This window comes from Papilio xuthus, unplaced genomic scaffold (assembly GCF_000836235.2).
Source record: "Papilio xuthus unplaced genomic scaffold, Pxut_1.1 DF828037.1, whole genome shotgun sequence".
Classification (NCBI taxonomy): domain Eukaryota; kingdom Metazoa; phylum Arthropoda; class Insecta; order Lepidoptera; family Papilionidae; genus Papilio; species Papilio xuthus.
Window position 1 is genome coordinate 1764743 of NW_013530612.1, and position 24532 is coordinate 1789274.

At 34.4% G+C, this 24532-nt stretch overlaps 1 protein-coding gene across 1 annotated transcript in view; it reads right to left on the reverse strand.

The window, feature by feature from the left end:
* Positions 1 to 24277, reverse strand: part of dlp (glypican dally-like) — a 57983-nt gene extending 33706 nt beyond the window's left edge. Inside the window, exon 1 of the mRNA XM_013307842.1 lies at positions 23891 to 24277. Within this exon, the coding sequence (XP_013163296.1) occupies positions 23891 to 24110 (220 nt within the window). The 5' untranslated portion in view covers positions 24111 to 24277. The remainder of the gene's footprint in view (positions 1 to 23890) is intronic.
* Between the last annotated feature and the right edge of the window lie 255 nt (positions 24278 to 24532).

The window sequence follows — 24532 nt, forward strand, 5'->3', positions numbered from 1 at the left end:
AACAGAATTTAAGGTGTCGATAATATTCTACAGATAATCAACGGGCTATGTAACTACAGATTTAATTTAACAGTTGGTGCGGTACGGTGCGGTGGTGGCACGAGGCAACGGGCACTATCTTTAGAGCGTCAATGTAAACACGTCGAGCCGGCGCGCCGCGGTCAATATCCACCGCAAATAGAAGCTGCGCGTTTGTCGTGCGGAGCCGACGCACCGCACAAGGGTTGAGAAACTTTCGAGTGCCGACCGACGTCGACAGCCCTACTTTGTGCATTTCTAGTTACAAACATACCTATCGTCTGTAAAGTACAGTCGCGTACATCACTATTGTACTAAATACCAACACAGTAACTTATGGACATAACTGTACATCGCAGTATCAATGATATCTGTCAGAAGTAAGAAGAATTATACTAGTCCTTTGCTAGAAATATGTTTTGCCAAGGCCTATTAATATATGAATATAAATCAAAGTCTAAATAATATGTTGAAAGTGGAACTTTAAAATAATGAACACCACGAACACCGTAAGGAGTTTGTAATCTTTGATGTAACAAGTGCCGTAGTAATCCCGGCTACTGAATGACCGTGTTACACGTAATATCGTACAAGCTCTTTGTATCAGAGATCCGCTGGTCCTTACAACGGGACCCGCCTGTTTGTTCATACAACAGTGCTATCTAATCTGCATCTAGTCTGGCGGTGCATTGTCTTGCGGCGCGCGATGCTCAAACAACGCGGTGCTTCTAAACTTCACTCGACTTACAAATGTTTAAACATTCCACTTTTTTAATTTTTTATTATCCCACATCGTTGAATTAAACGGCCAGTACTTATAACACATTAATAATCACGAAGGGAGCCCTTTGTTGTAGATTTAATGAGAGAAATTTTGGTGCGGCAGATAAACTGGAAATTTAATTTACCCCGTAAATGTATCTGTAATTCTTTTTTTTTTATCTGACTGTGACATTGCATTAACAAATGAAGTTACCAAAAATGGCGACAGTCTTATACAGCAGTCGATAATACGTCAAAGAGTCGTCTTCGAGGAGACAAAAACTTGTTACTACCAAAAGGTAACAACCACATAGGGCCACCCGTGACGCGGTCGGAGGCATACCAACTTATTCCAACAAACGCATTCCTTAATTGAATCGGTCCGTAATTAGAGTCGACGTCAGGGTTTACAACATTGAGAAATTTAATTACTCGTTCAGAGGTTTTAATGCTATCTTTTTAAGACAAATTCTATCTGCGACTTTTTGTTAACTGCGAACTTTTACAGATTGATGAGTCCAGAGACTTACTTCTTATGCATGGAACTTTATCGGTAATATGACTTTCCTAAAGCGGCTGTGTTAACGACAAATCGTTATAGTCTATGGTTTTCGATGACTCAGAATATATACAGTTCCCTATAAGTTAAACTTGATGAATACTTTAAGTTGATAAGAAATCTTATTTGTATTCTCAGACGCTTATAGGATCTTTTTTGAATGTTTTAATATGTAATATTCCATTTTCAGGTTAAGAATTGAAAATAAGGCTATTAACGGTGTCAATGACCTTGTGCATTTACGAGAAAAATGACGTCACTGAAAATAGTTTAAGATAACATATCTTCTAATATTATAATAATTATAATTTTTATATAAAATAATTTAGAAAATATTAATTCTTAAAATAATAATTAAGTTGTAATTGATGATTATTAGTTAATTTTATAGTTAATATATTTATTAAACCATTAAACTGGCGTTAATATTAATTAAAATTCCGTGTACAGCCATTCCGTGTAACACGGTTTGTTAGAGAATGCCATATATTAAATACGTTTGTACAACAGTTTGTTTATCTACTTAAAATTCAATAAAAAGTGCGATTGTTTTTGTAATGAATGGCAAAGCAATATTCAAGTTCGCTTTCCTACTGCACACGCAAGTGCTACATAACATGTTTTTGCTTTTTATAAATCATGATTTACAAATTGCATAGTTAATATCAAATTAGTGTCCAAAAGTCATAAATTTCCTAGAAATATGTCGAGTAGAGAAAATCCTTTACTTACGCTCTATTTGTGTTTGAAGTTATTGTTACGTTTATCACATAAAAAAGTAAAAATCTACCGTAAAATAAAGTTCACATAACCTGTCATATTTTGCTCTAATTATTTACGAATATTTCAATAAACTAGTAAATTTTAATTTATTTCGTGTCAATGATTAATTTAGATGTGACAACCCTAGCAGGGAGCGTGTTTCGTGTATTTCTATGCCAGCTGTTTCAACGGAAGATGGCGACACTTGCTCAAACACGAATCTGACTCCATTATGCTGCATTTATTTAATAATTTCTTTAAAACTTTTGTACGTTATTAAATTATTAAGGTAATTTCTATTGGTAAAAACCAGTTTGACAAGCCAGAGATGTAGTAATTTGTATTTTAGATGTTTTATTGCAAATACTAAAACTCACATAGCTTACGGGTAATCGTCATATGAAACTATAGTTTAACTATTAGGTATAACCTATTTACTGCACGTAGTTAAGTTGAAAAATATCTCCAAGTAATTAAACGTATAAAAACTTTCGAAACGGAACAAGCTAATTAATTTAATTGTCAAAGGAAAACGCATGGGTATTTCTGTTCAAGACGTTAGAATCCATCTTTTCTTAGTCACAACAACGTATAACGAGGACTGGTGACGATAATTGGCGCCAAACGAACCAGCAAATTGAAAAATAAAATCGACGTCAAGTTAAGACCAGAATAAGAATGTGGTCCGGCGCCACTGAACGCCGTGTAATAAATCACGAGATGTCCAGTGTCGCCGTTCGCGCACGCTACCCATCGCTGCTCTAATATAGCCCTTAAATAACTATAAAGAAACATAAAATGCAATGGAGACTTGTCACACCGATATGATAGTGATCGTTGATTCTATACCTGCTCATAAAAAGTGAAAAAGGTGCAAAGACACCACACCTTTCGTTTTGAAAAGAAGTGGCTATTTATTAAATTTTTACACCAGTTTTTGTTTTCTACCATCGTTTGAAATTGCAATCACAACAAAATTAAACAATGTTAAAAGTGCAATAACAAAAAAAAGTAAAACAAAGTTTATTTTAAATCTGTGGCGATAAAAACAAAAGTCAATTTATTAATTGCACAGATAAACAAAGCGCTTCCGACAGAGCTGTCATCGTTGTAATTTATTGCCACTGCCCACTGGCAGTTCAATTGACTGCATGCATCGCAACATTATTAAAAAAATCACACGAAAATTTGAATGTTTCACAATCAACTTTCCCTTGAGATATTGTATTATTATTTTTAATACACTAAGGGACTTCTTTTAATGCTTACTTAAGGACTCTGAAACTGACCATTGAATCCTTAGTTACCTGACTACCACCTGCCAACAAAGGCCGGTATCGGAAGATAAGTAATGGTTGTCTTTGATCGTCTTTTGGTATTCAACAGCACCAGATGCAGCAGGTGCGATCAAACTTTAAGATAGGCTAAGTTTTGATATTTCGATACGGTAATTAAACAGCATGTGAACCCTTACATCCATTCTTGAAATACATGTCTTAAACACGTTGACTTTGAAGACAAAAATAACAATGATAGAATGTTAACAGCGGCTTTATCAAATGATTATGTCATTTTAAACTTTATCAAATTCAATCAGAAAATAAGCTAATTATACTCTCGACTCTTATTTAATAATGATGTATTCTTAATACCACGACATAGATTTAACCCAAATAACTGTATCTTTGTGTATTGGTAACTCACGTCGTGTATGGCCGCATCGATAAAATAATTCAGGCCTACTATGAAATTACATTGAATTAATAACGCGTATCGATATCATATCGCTCTGTATCTATAAATAGGGACGATTCTATCGATATCGATATCTTTCACTTCCTTTACTATTTTACAAAGCATTTGTATTATTAATCTTATCTCTATTGTAATAACGCCTATTATACAATGAACTTGAAAGTTAAAGTGGGCACTTAAAGCGTTTCTAATATGATTAACAGATACGCAAATTGATGAGCCGACACTCTATTTGACATTAATTTAGTTGATGCAAACTTTTAAGTGTTTTTTCTATGGAATTCAAAATGAAGAAACAAGGTGACCATAACAATAGACACGTAATGATCGCATGTGGTAAAAGTAAAAAGTAAAAAGCTTCTATAAATCTGTACAAATAATTTATTAGGAACTTCACTAAATTTTCTTATATACATCAGACTAATTATCGCCCGCTCGCTTTTTTTTAAGCCTATGTGTGTTCCAGACTACCTTCTATACTCCAAATTTCATCGAGATTCGTTCAGCTGTTCGGGAGATTCTTTCAAACAAACATCCATCCATCGATCGATCTAAACATACGTATTTATAATATTAGTAAGATTGTAAGATTTTACGGACATTAAAATTACTGATCTGATTAGTTTTAAAACAATTAAAATCCTAATTTCAAATATAATTCGGGGCAAATCTATCCCGGACGTGTGTGGAATTAAGGAAACGGTCAATTCATTGGGTGGTCAGACATGGAAGTCTTACAATGTTTACAGAAATAAGGCTCGCGTTAAGCGATATACCACATTGTATACGTCTGCTGTAATCCGGAATTCAAATCGATTACCAGGAATACAGTACGCACCACAAATCTTTAATCGCCTGAAGTAAGCCATACGTTATTTCAATACATTAAACAGAACGTCAAAAGTACAGCAAAAATACATTACGAATATTACTTTTGTCATGTTTTTGTGAAGTTTGAGGAACAGATATTACGAAATACGTTTTAACAAAAAAATTTGATGCTCTTTTCACTGATAGAACGAGATGGAAAATAACGAGCCAAAGGTGTGATAGAGAAAGACTATATCTTCCATTACTTCACTTTTGACTTACAGCTAACTTCAGAGTTATAAGAATTTATGGCACGGAGTATACCATTGTTTACGTCTATTGTGGTCGGAAACTCCAATTGGATTATGGAACGTACTGTTATCATAACAAACTGACATCACCACTGCGATTGACAGACAGACGTGAATCAGAGAACGGTTTTATAAATTAGGATCAGTATTTGATTTGACGGCGAATGGTTAACTCTACATATCACGATTATTTTTTGTCGCCTTTTGGAAAATTAATGTGTAACAATGTAGTTACTTTTTACTTATAAGTTGCATATTTAAATTGAATAATTTAACGTTTTAGTTGAGTATTACAATTAAAACAAAGTATGTTGTAAAAATATTACTATACAGTATGTTTCTATTATAAAAAAAAAGTATTTATTCAGCTGTATACATTAAAACGAAGAAAACACAACTTGCAATGTCAACTTTTACTTATAAATGACCTACTAATTAATATACAAACGCTGCTATTACATACAATTAATATTGATTTACAGTTACCATATAGACTAAGAAAAATATAAAATGTTATAATCATAACGCAAGCAAAATAACAAATTGATGGAAAATTTTTAACTAATTTTGTACAAGTTGACATTTTTCCCGTGAGCTATGATCCAACTAATATTATAAATGTAAATGTTTAGATGTTTGTTACAAGCTATCTTCAGAATCGCTGCATGTATTTCGCTGAAAATTTTCATAGATTTAGAACATCTGGAAGAACACATAAGCTACTAATTACGTTCTTTCTAATCCCACACGGACGTTTACCTATATCTTTTCAAGATATGTACGTATACAAATTATTATGCAAAATAATATTTGGCCAACATTTGCTCCAACATTAGAACGAAATTATGAAAATAACATCAGAGTTATTTCTTGGCAAGCGCAAAACCAGATGCGCTGTCAAAATTATCTAACTGCCGGTCAGTGGGTCGGCTGATATCCGCCGCCTTTGAAGATCACTGAACGGTATTGTTACACTGTATTAAACATTCTTTTATACTGAACCATACAAATCCCTTATTTGTTTGTACAGTGGTTGCTGTGCTTTATCTTTGACAGATCGACTTCACTGACCCAAATACTTTCTAGTGCGGATGTGGTAGTTAAGGACTAGTAGATATGTCTGAGCATCAGGGGTTAAAGCACTTGACTTGTAATATGCTGCAGATCTTGGGTTCGAATGCCGCCATACCAATGTGTTTTTCGATTTACATTTATCCGACGTTCTTACGGTGCAGGAAAACATCGTGAAGCAATCTGCACATATCTGAGAGTAAATTTTTAAAGATATGTGAAGTCAACCAACTCGCACTGGGCCAGCGTGGTTGAATATGGCCTAATCACTAATAACTTAGGGTAGGCTCCGAGTCACTCGGTGGGGACGTATAGTGAGCTGATGATGAGATATGTCTGACTATGTAAGTTCTAAGATAGAAATCTATAACCAATGACATATTCTTGTGTTGTATAGTTTTAACAGGATGATGTGTCTATGAGTTTTCACTATCTAAAATTGTATTTTAAAATCCCTATTTATTCAAATCTTTGGACTGAAAATATGTCTTTTTACACGTGTTACGTTAGTAACCATTTAAGATAAAATAGACTTAAAAACAAGATTTTTATCTGAAAGTAACATATTAATATTCTTACTTTGAACAGAAAAATATAAATTAGGCAACTTTGAAGTTAAGAACGTCGTTTTTAAAATTTATTATCGAAGTTGTTTTTAATAGTTTAGTGTAGATTTAAAGTCATCAGAGCGGTATCTTCAAAAGGTTTTAACTGATCTTAACAGGAAATTCATTCCACTTCCTCTGGCAAATCAAGTAAACATTTCAACGGAATATTGAAGTGAAAACGATTTTCCAACATGTTTGACCGAACTGCTTTAATAGTGAAAATGCCCTAGTTAATCTATACATATCTTAATGAGAAATGCGTAACAATTAATTGCTTCTTGCATCATATATATGTTTTATACAATTTTCATAATTTGTCAAACATATTAACTCAAAAAAATATTGATCTGTCAATCCAAGAAAAAATAACCAAATAAATATTAGTTGGAGGTCTTTTGCCATTGCAAATGCAGTGCAAGTCGCTAATTTCTCTTGTCTTTTATGACAAACCGTTGATTTCTGAGACCGAAATTACTGTATAAAACATTCCTGTCATTATCTTTAATAAAAATGAGATAACAATATGTTTTATTTATAACAGAAGGGGGCAAACGAGCAGCAGGAACACCTATATGTTCCACGACGCCCATGGACATCAGCAATACCAGAGGAACCGCAGATGCGTTGCCGGCCTTTGAGATGGTGATGAGCTCGCTTCTTGAAGGACCTTAAGTTAAACCCTTGTTTTAAATTGGTCTTAGAAACCCACGATAAGCGTTCTACGATATATTTACGACCGTAGTAACATCCTTTATTTATCCTGCCCAAGTTTTTTAATGAAAATATGAGACAGCTATATTTACCATCAAATTATAGTCATATGCTATTACCCGTGTAGTTTAGATAGTGGTCGTTGTCGACTCGTTGTTCAAACCGGTGCTATGCCTATTAACTTGCGCGGGTAACTTAAGCATAGGCTTAGTATCCCGGGATATCGAGACATAAAGCTGGATAATTACCTGGACAAATTATGTTATTAACTATCCACAGGTTTTTGCCACCTGGACCACATTCTTATACTTATATAAGCATATTAAATATTACTTTTATATCTTTTGTTATCCGTTTTATTACATATCAGGTTATACTTGCCGAGTCTAGTCTATTTTGAATTTTTTCTTCTTGAAGGTTTCTTGCAAAAATTCAAGGTTGCAAAGTATTATGTTCTAGTCACAAAATATAATAAATTCGAAGATATATAATATTTCTTAGCCTTTGATGTTCTACAATGCTGTCAAAAATATTGCATAATGTATCGAATCAAAACAGAAAAATAAATTAGAGATGTCATAAAATAAAGCGCATTTGCTTCTCTTTGATTTGTCTTTAACAACAATAACATTGCTATAGCATATTAAAGTTGCCGACAAGTATCACATTTCAGAATTCCTTGCGAATGACGAAGCCGAAGATAAGCGGTTCATCTAAACGTATGCGGGACTAATCATTGTACACTTTTGTAATCAATAAACATTAATTTTCCGCTGTGTCACCATTTATACGTACCCAGTAACATTAGGTTACTTAGAGGCCTAATTTTAGTCCCGTTTCCCATTCCCATCCTGGGAAGGGGAAGTTGATTTGACGACACAGAGGACGAATAGAAAGGGGATAAATCCTTTTTCTGTGCGTCCCTTCCTCCGACGATTAAAGGTAGTCAACGCATAAGCATTTGCGGATGTCTATCGGTCCTTGCTACTTCGGCGTATTCTGGTTCTAGTTCGTTATAATACGAGTTAATGCGAGTCTGACAAAAATGTTATGACATTTGACATTATCAGGGGGGAAAGGCTAAAGATCTTACCTAATTTTACATTATGCTCACCGGGTCAGATGAATTTGACTGACTACAGTTTACCCTAGTGATGTCAGGGTGCAGTATTCGTGCTGTAAATAGCCTAGAGATATGGGTCGGCTGGTCATTGCGCGGCTGGCAGCCGACGCCGCGGCGCCCACATATCATAACTATACACATGAGAACTATTCTGTACGGAATCAATATTCACTCTACTCGTAAATATTTTATGGCTATCCGCTAATGGAGAAAGCGCCTACTGTTTAATATACTTTAATCACATTTGCAGTATCAAGTAATAACTAAGTTATATCGATATTGAGCTATCCTATATATAAGTTTAAAGTCAAAGCGACAAAGTTAAAGTATTATACTATAGAAATAAACGTTAAAATTTCCATTAAGTGTGCTATTCAATTATAAAACTGACTAGCTTACCTTGTTTTAGTGTAAATTATCTTTTTAGAAGATACAAATAATATACGTAATATGCAATAATTGTTACAAAAGACAGAATTTAATACGAGAATAGTCGACCGCAAACCGAACTCAAACATCCTTCGACATGTAATATCTTCAGTTTACTGGTGGATTGATAAATAGATTTAATAGTTGCCAACAACGTAAGAAGAAATAATTATTATACTAACGAAAAAACATCAACATATTATGAACTGTTATTTTTTAAATAAAGAAATGAAAAATTTTAAATATTTTTTATCTGTTCAGTCTGTGTTTTAGTTAAATTAAGTATATTCTTCAGTACAAATATTTAGAGAAAACAGTACTCATGGAAAATACACTGATGTCGAACGAGCGCACCACAATCTAAACATTTTTTTTCTAATTCCGATAACTCTGAATGCAGCTGCATCGTTTATTTGTACACAACTCGTTCCTACCTACGTTTAATATCTTCGTTAATTGACGCAAAGCCCGCATTCCCCCGATCTTTATTCGACTCGCTTGGAAGGACAAAGGCAACTTTTATAACTGACACCCGCTCGACAAAATTGAAATCGTGTTCGGCGTATAGGAACGCATCGTAACCGTTAATTGCTCATCATAAATTGATTCCAACGGATGCGATACAAGATCTATACGCAAATGCGTTCCTTTTTCAAAAATGATGAACTGATTATGGTATTCTTTTGTTTTCGTTGAAGTGCCAATGGCAGTTAATATTATCTGTAGTATTTTGCGCCAACTGATTAAAGTCTGTCAACTGTCAGATGTTACTACAATTATAATAATGTAATAAATATTAATTTAATGTAAAATGATTTGTAACTAACGTAATTATAATGCTATTTTTTACCAAGCAAGCACCAGCAAGCTCGTCACCGCTCGACTCGGTATTGTACGCTATTTAAACTACAGTTTCCACAGACTACAATAAAAAAAATATTTTTAGATTTTTTATTGCATAAAAGTCTTGTGTATTACGCCTCCATGCAAACTGGCCATCAAACTTTTTACTTTATTCTGTTGGCAGTCATAAAAATAAATAAAGTTGGGATAAAACCAGTTATTGTCAATAATCTCTGACGTAATCGGTTTTAATAGCCTACATTACGTATACTATTGGTTACAATTAATTTATCCCATATTTACAAGTATTAATTACTTAGTTTTAACTGCCCCTATGTACGTCATAAAATCTTGCAAATTAAATTTGATCCACATCCGGGGGACTGATCGAGCTGAAATTTTGCAACCATGTGTAAATCGCGTGACAATGCAATATTATGATGACAAGGCTGATCTGATGATGAAGCTGGAAAATGGACATAGGAACGTCGCAATAAAACGACACAACTTCATATAGTTTGGCCTCATTTGAATCGTCTGGACTAATAGTTTCTCTTTTTTAATTTCAAATAGTTTGTAAGATAGTTTTACTATAGGTAATTGCGGTAAAAGAGGGTAAAAATTACTATACAAAACAAAACACACGTACGAAAAAAAGTTTAATTTGTAGAGCTTATCACTATTGTCTTAAAGCGTCATATTGTAGTGCATACAGAGATGTGTTTATGACTAATGTGTCTATAACCCGACAACAATGACAAAAACTTACAATCTAACAAAAGTGTTGTACCACACCGTTACGTTTCTGTTTGGAATCTCATCAATTATTTCATAAACAACTCTATTATCTGTACCGTAAGTTACATAATCGTGTGTGTACTAGAGGTTTGAGGAGGCGGCCGGCGCCTTTGACCGAGAGAGATAACATCTACATCGGGCAGGTAGGTTTTTATTGCCGGTGCAAGACGCTCAGGACCCGGCGACGAATTTGGGTATTGTGTCATTTTTCACACAAAACGTTCCCAGCTTCTAGTGTACGCTTGTTCACCAAGAAACGTTTGACTATTTCTTATGGGGTAATAGACCACGCTTGAGTAATTTGCATCTTACAATGTAACATATTATAATTGCGAATGTTGTTTGTTAGAAGGTATCCAAACAAAGGTGTTCCTATAAATGGATAACGATGAAATGGTATAGATGTAGAACTTAATCTGGAAGAACACAGACCACAAATAAAGTTTTTTTTTAAATTCCGCGCGGATGTAGTCGCGCGTGACAGCTATTGGAACACAACTGTGCAAGATGCAAGATAATATTTAAAAAAAAAACTTTTACTTTTGTTCGAAGTTCTCTCTTAGAATTAGGGTAGAAGTCATGGAATATGTCAACATTGGAATACAGTACTGAGTGAGTTATGAGTATCAACATCTGGGGTTTTGAGTGTTTATTTACTTTTTATTGAAAGATCCAAGAAATTAGATATTTCGTTACAATTCGATAAGTTAATTCTTAACAATAATAATACGTTCCCGGATAACTGCGTTAGATTGAATTTTAAATAATAAATGAATTCTTAGAAAACTATTTAAAACATAATCCGATAGAATGCAACAGAGTTCAGTTTATGAACGTGTCCGTTTCATCGATACGATTTTAGAATACAAATGAGGAAGGATTTTATCTTTGTTGCATGTTACCTTTTTTATAAACATGTAAACAGAATTGAAACACAAAATCTGTGATGTACTAACCAACAATTCCCACCTCAAGAGTCTCTGTGTCTCTGTCTCACCTCAAGAGAAGGAGAGGGATGGTAATATGCATGTTTCGGCAGTGAACACTTGGTTAGACCATATCTAATGTTTATGTGATGCTTTTCAGCGGCAGACAGCATTCCGGTGCCGACTTTATTGTTATGGTAACCAAACCAATTGTAATTATTCCGGTATTTTAACGAGCCGGAACGCGACTGTACTCACTTTCAGACTGTCTCTCTCGTTAGACAAACGTTTGCTGACAAATATGTCATATTAAAAATGAGTTACTAACGTAAGGCAAATGTTTGTCATATTTCGTTCAGAGAGGGCGCGTTAAGTAAAATGATGGGAGAAATCGTGTAAAGTGCCGGATCGACTAGTTTTTGTGGTCGCCCACTCGGGTTTTTGGAATTCCAATACCCCCGTGCCCTTGTCCCCCCCGCCGCACCGCCGGCGGTCTCTACGGCTTCATTCATAACTCGGCGTGATATTCATCCCCACCGATTGCCCTTAACATCAGTTTCAATTACAAAGATAGCATCGCATGTGTTAGGACGGTGCGTTTACAAAGACAATTACTTTAAATACGATGTTTTTGTGTTTATTGATTTAGGCAAGCCACCAACGTCGTACTGTAAAGGAAATTGTAAATTTTAAAATAAATAAACTGTCATGTGATAAAGACATCTTAAGTTCTTTGAAATTAAGAGCTTTAAGGCTGCTGTACATTGGCAGTGGTGTTAAAAAGCTTGGTGCCGGCAACATAGAAATGTTTGCAGCTGTGTTACGGCACTTACAGATACATTCTTAAAGAATGGTCTTTCTTAATGGTACGTTAGAAGTCGCAAAGGCGACCAGGATATCATCGTAGTGAACGGTTCAAGGTGTACTGAGTCATAGTTCATTGCACCGCACTGCAGGTGCAAAAACGCAAATTAAACGTAGATAAACGAATTGGCGACAGAACCGGTCGCGCTCAATGTAACCTAGGGTTGCCAAAACATGAATAAATAACAAAATAACACTAAGTACTACTGGAATGTTAATTTTGTTTTGAATAAACACAGCTTAAGGTAACCATATGATTTAGATTTTTTAGGAAACATATGCTGACCTTATAATTTAATTTCAATCAAATAAAAATAAAAATTAAGGACAATCGTTATTTCTATTATTGGGTAATTTTACTCACTACATAAATCATTCAACAACAATTATTTAACTATTTTGACCTATTGACAACCCTAAAACTAGACGGAACTAGTTAGGCTATCAGGTGCAAAACGTAAGACAATTTTTTCTTATAACTCGATATGCTAAGTGAGAGTTTGTTTTTATTTTACAAGAACCTCATAGATATTTATTATTCTAGACGTCGCGTTACCGCTTAGAAATATTCTATATTTTAATCAGGATTTAAAATTTATTACTCATAGAAATAAAATTAACGCCGACTCTATTAATTTTTAAAGCACATTGATAAACTTGTAATTCAACTTTAAATGTTTATTGAAATATCATAATCTTACTAATATTATAAATGCGAATGTTTAAATGGACGGATTTTTTTTACGACGAAGTCGTGGGAAACTGGGAATATTTTATTTACACTTTAAGGACATAAAAGAATTTACGAATAACAAAAACAACAAGAATCAACTCAAAAATAAATTTGTTTCTGTGAACTGTGAACAGAAAGAATGGAATTCAAAGTGTTTAAAAAAAATAAAAAAGTATAAAAGCCGTGTTAAACAGCAAACGTTCATGTATATTCGCGAATCATTAAAAGCGGTGTTACGGGGTGATCGTCCGTACCTCTCAGGGCTTCATAATTACGGGGCGCGTTAACTCAGTTGCAGTTTATAGGTCTGAGGCCGCGGAGGTCCCCTGCCCCTGCCTCCCCCGCCTCCTCACGTTCCCCCCACTCCCCGGGCTCGGACAGGACAGACTGCATTCCGCTCCCATGCGGCCGCCCCCGCGCGCCCTCACCACATTTCCAAAATATTACGTTATCTTTAAAATATTCAGATCAAAATTAGTAGAAATTTAAAATTAAATTTACTGTGAAAAGTGTAATATAAGTAGTATGCCAAAAAAGCTTAAATATAACGCCCATTTAACTCAAATTTGCGAATATGCAATAAAAACTGGTTAGGTGACTATCAAAAAAACAGGTCGATCCGTTTAAAAATCACTTTCACGTATTCCCATTTATCTTTCAAGTTCTATTAAAAAGCATCAAAGTGATTGCGGCATTAAAATAGAAAACGTATTAACTAGACAAATTCCCATTGGAGTATTCACAGAGCGGGCCGATTCACACGCTTATATTCCATTAAGTAAATCGGTCGATGACGAATCGTCCACTAAATCGAGATTACAATGATTAGGGGCGCGCATTCCAGAGCGGGCCACGGCCGCGGTATGCACGCCATCGATCCTAACTCGTTTTGTTTTCGCCACGTCATAACTCGATCTCGAATTCTCGAGCCCTGGACTGAGATACAGGGCTGCCAATGACATACATGTCAGACTTATCTTCTTTTAAAGTAAGTTAAACAAACACAAACCTTAGTTACCTAATAGTGTTTTACTCCAACACCAAAACCTAATTATAAAGTGTCTTTCCATTTTATTTCTCCTGTTTCATATCATTGTGAAGTGAAAAAAAAAGTGGCCTACGTGTTCTTCCAGGCTATGTTCTACATGTGTTCACAATTTCATCCAGAACCGTTGAGCTGATTCGGATATACCTTCTAACACATGAATCCATTCATCCATACGTCTAAACTTTCGCCTTTATAATATAAGTAAGTAAGATGATCAAATTTCATTTAATGATTCGCATTCAAGAACATATCATTGTAAAAGATAAAAAAAGCAGTCGTATATGATAAGAATATTTCTTCAGTTTTAAACTAGCAACCCTATTCGTCTATGGTCGATTGAATCTCGCTTCATTTTCTTCACTAGAAATCGAATCGGCAACGTCTGCGCATATTTTATGCTGTAACCGAAAGTAACACACGTCAATACGTTTAAAAAATGCACCGCAAATGTCTTAATTAACTTTCATTACTGCGATTGATTTTGTTTTATAATCATTTCTATTAATTGAAGCCACTTTGTATTCTTTATTTAAAATAAGGAATAAAGACTCAATCACCTTTGAATAAAATATCCAGCGAAATAGAGACAGCTTACAACATCTGACATTATGTAAAGTTATAAATTCTTTATTATACTATAATTAATTAATCGTATTACAAATAATGTGTTTGAAAAACAAGGTCTTACCAGAGAGCTGTTTCGTAGTCTATAAAAGTACAAAGCGAAGCATAAAACTTATTGCAAACAAGTCAAAATATTTTTATATTGAGTTGCAAATTTTTGAAATTCGAAACCAGATAAAAACGGTTCTTAGTTAGTCCGAAAAACCGGTACCCGTCGGCAACGTCGGTTGAGACCTTAATGATCCCCTCTTGCTTGCCTTAATTGGTACGTACTTAAATATTTACTCCTTTTAAAATGAGCTAAACTGAAATAACAGCGTGTACTAATTATCTGATTATACAAGATGTTCATACATGTTCAAGTTTTAACGCATAACGAAAAACAGAATAAAAAAATTGAACACCAAAAACCATACCTAATAATGGTACATTATTAGCAAGGGTCAAGGAACAAATAGACTAATTAGGTGTATCATATTTTAACAAATATCCTAAAATGAAACCTTTAAACATCACATTCGTTAACTCCATAAAGCGATCGATGGAAATGTAAGGGCATATCAATGAGACCCGAATAGAAAATAGGTCAGGAGCATTATTGAATAATGCAGAATGAAATCGATAGACCGCCAATAACAACGTATCGCTACGAGACCAGAGACATCGAATATGAGAGATGAGGTGTCATGGCCGCCGGCGGCCGGCGCTTAACAATTGTGCTCCATTTCTCATACTAAAATACACTGGTTATAACCTATTTGATTAAGAAATGCTTTTGTAGATAAATACAAAGTACAAATAAAACCAAGAACTAGATACCTTCAACATTAATTTCCACTCTGGATGACTATGAGTTCAGGGAGTGAAAGCTTGATTGCGGCTGATAGAAGCAAATTGTGGCTGGATTACATTGCATTCAATATACACTTGTAAACATAACAAGTGTATTGTAAGCACAGCATCTCCGGAAAAAAACAACAAAGTTAATTAAGGTAATTAGCGTTGTCAATTCTGTATTCATCGTTCGTCTTTGCATATTTGGCGTCGGTTGACAAAAGTTGCTAAAGATGGCGAATGCAGTTGTTTTTCAAACCGGCAGACGGATATCGCTGGGCGCGGCTCGACCGGTCCGGAGCAACAAGTCGCCACCTGTCCGGCCACTGGAATATCCGGCTGTGAATTAAATCCTTTAATCACATCAAATTGATGAAGTAAAAGTAAACTACACAAACTGTACACTTCTTAGAAATAATAAAGGAATCATAAGATAGTAGATTCAAGTTGTGATGTGTTAACAATTATCAATCAAATGTTCTAGTACATATTAAATTCGTGATTTTGTGACAAACATGGATGTAAGAGTCATAGATAAAACTTAACATTACAATGAGTTATATATAGAGAAGACAATTTACCTTCAGCCACCTAACTTTAAAGACTATAAAACTTCTGGTTCAAAGTGTAATATCCACGCACTTGTACCCATTATTTTGGCTATGTTTACCTAATTAGCTGATAATAGAGTGGTTTCTGGTATACAAGCCGGATCTACAAAATTGTAACCCCAGAAACATAGTTCATGGCTACCATGACTCAACAAACACGAAAATTTATCTAATCTAACATTTCAGTAGACTAAACAATTTTGAATAAGAACAGATTTTATACAATTTTTTTTTATATAAACAACCGAAAAACAGTCGTTAAGAGCACATATAGCTGTTTTTTAACTAAAAAGGCCTGTCCCACCGGTCTCTGAAAGTGTTTCTGATAGTGTAGAAATGACGTTTCTGTCCGTAAACGCACAAAATTCAGTTCCACAGGTGTCAGATGTAACGAAAATAGCAGATAATACAATCTTACGTATTACTCAATTACTATCTTACTCCGCTGGCGCATCGACCCAAAGTGGGTCTTGGCCTCCCACACAAGAGATCGCCAAAGTCGCCTGTCTTGCGCCTTCTCCTGTTAGTCCATCGCTTGTAGCTCCCGCAGATCTAGCTCTACGGCGTTTCGCCAGCGGTACCTGGGCCGACCGATGGGTCGGCGGCCAGTCAAGGTCCCAAGATTTGCTGCTATTAAATGCTACTGTCTTTAAAATTTCTACCTACAATAAATACACTTTGATCGAAGCACTGATTCTCCGAATACGTGAACTCATTTATCTCATCCGCACACATTGTAATCATTTAAGAGATTGATGATTCAAACAGATTACAATTAACAATGTGCTTGCGTCCCGGCAAATAAAACAATAAAGTTACTACCAATGAATGAATCAACATTGTGACAACGGCTGTCGAAATCTAGACATATGATGCGCAAAGATTTAATTCACAGTACTACAACAAGATTTAGAGCCACGTGATTGCGATCACGTGATAGCCTCTATGTGAATCTGACTCGAAGGACCATTTCATTAAAATACTCCTTATTAATTTACATTATACCTCATAAGGAAATGTAGGCAACTTTTGACTTGACATTAGATAGATATTGGTTGGAGAGAAAACATGAATTCATATTTTTAAAGGAGTAAAATATTTTTTGTATGGCAATAAAATTGTTTTTTTCTCAATCTAAGCTCTGAATAGTAAAGTTACCAGAAAGTATTGTTAGATTATTGATCGTAACATTATGATAGTCTGGTGGGCCGCGATCCGAGATCGCGCTCGCAAACCAAGTAATTTACCAAATTGTTATGTCAACCCACGTAACACGTGTACACAACGAAACGTATCCTGCAGCAGGGTTGTCACAGACAAACAATTATGCAAACAACATTGTTTCGTTGTAAGGAATGTTCATCTTAATTGCAACATACTTCTTAAGCACTTACATTACACAATAATAAGAGTGTAACATTATATTACGATCATCATCATTAAAGGATGTCTGAAAGAAGAAATTTTCTCTTTTATCTTTGACAAACACTTTTAAATGTTGCAAATATCTATGGGCAGCTGTTACTTCGCTATCGTAGCGAATTTAAATGACTTCTTGATCGTTTGCCACTATTTTTTAATAAAAAGCTACTTTGATGACACCCCTGACATAAAATTAGCATTGAATAAACTTTTTAACTAATGTTTTATAATATTAGAAACAACCCTGCCTTAAACAGTTGGCTACTTTGGCTATTAAAGAAGTATAACTCAATCAACTTTAACAACGCCATGTTTATGACCTTTGCCCGCAAACAGGTAACCTAACATGTGACATTTAAATTACAATTAATGTAAACACTTTTAATATTGCTAGTTATTAATAATTTTTATTGTATTCCTACGTTCCAATAACAATACAAATATGACAGTTGATTATACCTAATTGCCGAATCTTTTTTGTCGCTGCAAAAAAGGAACGCCTACATTCATTGTCTGTGGCGGCATCCTGTTTCCCGCGTAATTCGAGGGCCTAATTACAGAATAAGAGGTTATGGAATGCGACATAAAAGGTTCTGACATAGCCGATGTGCCATTCAACTAACTCGATTTAAAGGGTTCGTATGAAAGGCTAAATAATGGACGTCGTAATCGTATTTCATATACAGATACTTGCCAAGTGGATATTAGGCTTGTTTTTTGTAAGGGTTAAAAATTAAGGCTCATTTCCAATTAACTGTTTTACATAACTTCTTTGAAATTGCTATAATAATTATCATTGTATGTTTCTTACAGAATTAATATAATAATGTTACGCCCTCCATAATGACTTGTAAAAGTTTCCATCTTTCCAATATCGAACTCGAGAACTGTCTTTGAAATAAATAATCTAAGCTATTCTGATTTCTAACTCTTTTAAAGTTATTGCCGTGTCTATAACTTATTAAAGCCTTAGTTACAGATAAGTGCAGTATGCCAAGCTATTGAAATTACCGAACTATCCCTGGGGTGTGAACTGATATATTAGTAATCACGCGGTACCTAATCAATAAGTATGAGCGCGGGGTCACCGACCTGTCGTGTTTACCCGACACACTGTCGCCTGTCATTTGTCAACCAGTCTACCCACTGAACAAACTGTATGTCATACTATTGGGATTCGGTGAGAGCCGATATTCCGGGAATGTCATACGCTAAACTCACGTGCGAGATCGCTTAGTAATTGAGCGTACAAACTTTGAACGCTACTTTGACTATTGAATAAAGTTTATTTGTAATAAACACGTGTCATTATGTTCCGAGGTTAATAACCGACGAAGATTTCTAACTAGTTTTAAATAATAGACAAATTTATATTAATTTATAAAGAAACGGACTTGCTAAAATCGATGACAAAGCGATTTTAGTTATATAGAAAACCACAAAGACGAATAGCTAAGTTTTTTGACACATAATATAAAAAAAATTAAAAGTATATTTTTAAAACAAAACGGATCTCGGGCTTCACAAGACGGCTTTTGTAATTCTTTTAAAGACTTAAGGCATTGGCAACTTTATTGCCAATAAATCAACGATCCAAATTATAAAACCATTACGTGGGCCGTGGACTAAATTAAACGGAAATTAGTAAAGGTCATTCTATAAAAATAAAATCGAAAATCTTCAATGTTATAATGTCAAATTATTTTGTAGCCAATGAACAAGGTACTTTACCGTTATATGGGTGCGTATACTATTTGTATACGATAAAGTGGCACAGATTAAATACAAATATTTATATAACACCTTATTAATTATGTACAAGTTAATATGTAATTAAATTACATATACGAGGTTAATCACATTTTATTCAAATACTAGCTAGTACTAGCTGTTGCCCGCGACTCTTCCGGCGCAGAATGAAGAAAAAACATAATTAGTAGTTTGTGTGTTCTTCCTGACTATGTTCAATATGTATGCCAAATTTAATCAAGATCCATTCAGCCGTTCTGGTGATACCTTCAAACAAACATCCATTCATCCATCTAAAAATTCGATATTTCGATAAATCGATTCATAAGATTTTTACTTCATTAATGCTTTAAGCTAAATTGGGAAATATCCGAATACATACAAGTTTTAAGAACGTTCCTTATTGAACGTACAAGGAAGAACAAGGAATATTTACAGAAAGAGCGAGATTAAGCAAACACATGGCCAATGCATCTTTTAATATATTCATGTAAAAAGCAGGAAAAATATAGATTATATAAAAGTGTAGTCAATAAAATAGGAATTTTAGAGCCTTTATAATAATAAAATTGATTGCAATAAAACCTCAAACGTTAACTGCTGTTTAAAAATAAATAACGTTCGATTACAAATTCAAAAATAGCGAAATTTATTGTTTTTTTTTTCGTTATACAAATGTTTCGGCAAAGGTTACAGTTACAGTTTTGTGTTACTAACAAATAATATTAAGTATGGTATAATATAAAAGTTTAAGAAGCGTCGTCTTCGGGACATCCGTTATCTATTGCCGCGAGTCCTGTGACAGCCGTGATAGATAGCTGGGCTGGGAAAGTGCACAAACAGGATAACTCTATCTAACGATAACAACACATATCCTTCAAGTTAAGACATCTTTGGGACTTTTACTGGTCCCCATATTTTTTGTTAGAAACTTTATAACAACGACCACCAATTTATACCTATAACTACATTACTAAACGTTTAGACGCGGCCTTTGTTATTTGGTACTTACATTTTTAATAATTATGTTTCAATGTCATTCTTAAAAATCCCTTTAAAACTACATAGATGATAATATGTTATACATATGATTTGGCAGAAATCTTAAAGTTCACGAAGTTCATCAATGAGACATGCAGTGTCGCGTGCGGTTAAGTCTATGGTCTATGGTCTTTGGCGAGAGTCACTTCTTGACATTTGAAGGCTTACATCTCGAGCGCAAGTGTCCTACACCACTCCAGAATCTCGATGACCTCGCCCAGACATTTTATCCGCACTTGTAAAGCTAGTGCATTTAATATCTTAGCACCTATTTTCACTTAGAAATAGAAGTAGGCTGTTTTGTATACCCATAGTATTTTTTTTGTTACAAAATTCGGAATTTCTTTTTTATTGCAAAGTATATTAAACAAAGTATATTTCTACGAAGGAACAGAAAAGGAATGCAAATAGGAAAGTATAAAGAGAACTAGCTAGTGCAAAACCACTTTACTAATCAATTTACGATTGTGATTAATCGAACATTTGCTATTCATTAAATTAATATGAGTATTACTGAATTTAATTTAACAATTTACAGCACGTCAGTAATAAATCGTCAGCATATGACGTATATCCTCTTCCTGCAAGTGCGGAGATCACATAAGAGGCAGGCTTACCACTTGTCAGTTAATATGACTACAAAGCCTGACAGATGGGCCCGCGTATCGAGTTATACAAAACCATTTGCATGCCGCGATATAGGGTTGTAAAACATGCAAAAAGGGACTAATAAGAAATAATAATAAAGAAAAGTAAATAATAGTAAGTAGTATATAACTAACATGAAACCTCTTAAGATGGATTTTAAATTTGCTTTCACACAAACTTTAAAAAAAAATGTAATATGCAAATTGCTACAAGTTATCAGTATAACTGGTAATAAATCAACAGAAAATATTTCAAGTAAATCTGAAATATAGTCTATGGTTGATATTAAGTAAATCTTGTAATCAAATTACTGGCAACCCTATCCTTAATAAGCATGCAACACTCGCAAGGCGGCATAACGGGCGTGCTGTCGCGCCGCCTGGCCATCGCTTGCGAATATATTGCTAATAATTAAATACCGAAGCTTCTGAAAAGACATGTATGAATCCTTTGGCCAACGGAAAAGGATGTAATGAATCATTGTTATTATAATTCAACGTACATGATCATTGTCCATTGAACTTCAACACGATTTTTGACGCAAACTAAAAGGTTTGCATCAAATATCGTGATATTTATACTTAAATATTCATACTTGGCAAAATATAGAGTCAAAAATGACTCTATATTTTGCCAAAAAGACGATGAATTCAGATACTGAATTCACGAATGATTTAAAGAACAAAGTCAGATGTGCCGACCTCAATCAGGAGATGATGATTTTGCTGTGTAGACATCATGGTCAACTGTTTTTGGTAACAAATGCAATATAAGGTATTAAAGATTTACATAAGCTGTAAAATTTTATGTTTTTGTACCAAAAGCATTATAGTAAAATTTTAACACTTTTAGTGCCACTACGATTTGTATGGGTTTAAGTGAACCCGCAAAGCGAGAGGTGCGGTAGCATCGAACGTGTTAAAGATATCTTTCATGGGTAGGTCCGGCAAGTGACTTTTAACTCAGAGGTAAATAGCTTGTAAATCTGCTAAAATCAAATAAAATTTGTTGGGGAATACCAAATTGAGTAAAGTAGTAAAAAAAAATATTCTACAGAATTCGTGGGCGACCTTGATTGTTGATCGCCGATTGATATGGCTTGAAAATATCAAATTTACAATATTAATGCATATGCTTTTAAACTTAAATTTGTATAAGAAAAACAAGATTCGTGATGCATACAATATAAAAAACACATTCATCTTCAGAGCTAGTCTAGACGGTCGAAGTGAGTTCCTCGTATTGGATTCACATATTTATTAATTCCTGTTACCACTATCGATTACCATTGAGCTCATTGAGCTGTATAGTAGCTACACTAAGTCGAATCGAATAATAAACGCATTTATCGAGCATATCTCGGCCAGCGTCTGAAACCATATCGAAGTCAAGTCCGCAAAGACTTCGCTCTGCGCCTACATAGCCCATTACCTGCCTACCGCTGCGTGCTTTTAACTTTAATGGCACTTCCTCACTTTCATCAACAAACAAATTTCAACTTTACGTTATTACAATAAAGGTTAATTTTGTAGTAAACATGATTATAATCGTAAAGCTAAAGCCTCGTAAGATTCAGTTCGCACAAATGTAGGTATATTTATGTAGCAATGCATTTCATAACAACGCCCACTGCGTCAAATACACCCACGAACCGACCACTTTTGGGCCGAACTTATCTTTGTAAACTGAATATTAAATCAAATAAGTATAGAGGTTATAAAATGACTCTTTAAAAGATTAAATAAACGATTAAATACAGCTTTAGGTCAACCAATAGTAAACTAGAAGAGCAACGAGCTTATCAAAATGTTTCTTACCCAAACGAATGGTAATCCTTGTGCGAATTTGAGTAGCAACAAGGTCTGAGGACATGCAATTTGTTTAGCGATCTCAAATAATCGATCCGATATTTGGATATTGGAGAAAATAAGGTTTTATATCTTTGTGCGTATGAGAATAGAGATATATCAGATTGGTGTTGCCATTCTTAGATCCGTTAAATTTGGTTAAAAATGCAACCTTAGAAAAGCAAATATGGTTTGAAATGGATTATATATTCAAAAAAAAAACTGTTAGTTTTTGTTTTTAAATTATGGATACCGGATGCTTAATTTTAATTCAAAAATCGAACACTTAGATTTCGTGTGAATTCATTCAGTCATTTCTGTGAACAATAATATAAAACAGGACTCTTGTTTCGACTTGTTTAACCTCCAGGTAAATGTACCTTAAAAGATCCTTATCGCAGGGGGTTCTACATTTCTTGAATAACAATAGCTACCGGCCCTTCCCATACCTTCCCTTACGATTCCGTTACTAATAAATATATCAAAACTATCACCGTATCGCAGATAGGCTATAAAGATTATTTTGTCACTGTTTCATTATTATTTTGTTGTGCCTTCGTTTTTCTTTGTCTACCCACATGTTACCACATATGATATAAGATAATGTAATGAAGATAGTTGATATTTTTATGTGTTTAAATTCTTTAAAAAAAATGAATTCGCTATCCAGTGGGTAGTTAAATATTTCAAAGTTTGCGTGCAACTATTCATTTTTGAATTATTCCTACGTTATTAATTATAGTTGGTTATTTTGCTTTATGCATTGTAAGCTATTAATGTTTCTTTTTTACATTTAATAGGTAAAAATAATTGCTGGCTGCGCTCTTGCATGCCGGCGGCGCTCGCTTTAAATAGAAATTACTACTCTTTTTACTGTACATTCATTGTACACCAACTCATAGTTATTCGAAGTTTTTTAATCTATATTTATCTTCATTAAACCGCTATCAAAGTCCCTGTAAAAGATAGCGCGTGATTCTCACCTGAGTTAGCCTGCTCTTGTATGTCAACATCCAACAACACTCCTTTCTTTTCGAAGAAAGTTTTCACTTTAGCACAGGATGTCTCAGCGTCCGCGGATGACACAACGACGAATAAACTCGCAACTATCACCAAATACAATATTTGGTTCTTTATACTCAATCCAAAAATCGATTTTTTGTTAGGGGACAGTTTCACACAACAACACACGTTCACAGCCATGTTCGCGGAATTTAATTTTAGACTGTTCTAAAATATATTATATAAGGCGTACCATAAATAAAAATAAAAGTATAGTTAAATTTTCTTTTAACTTAACTTTTCAAATATTATGCACGCCATTCAAAAAAGCAACAACTCAACTGCGATCCATGACGATCGCAGGACGACTGCCGCCGACTGAAGTGTGCTGAAAGCCGGAAAGTTAACTTAACTAAAGTTGTTGCCACTGTATCAAAAATATTGAAAGCTAAGAATTTCTGATTTTGACAATAAAAAAGTAAATCTTATTATGGAGAACTGGGTTTAAACAGTTTGGAAAACTTATCGAAAATACATAGGTAAATATTTTGATCGTGAAATTCTACAAAAGATAGTACTAGCAACACAAAATATTCTGTCCTTTTCCAACTTAAACCAAATTG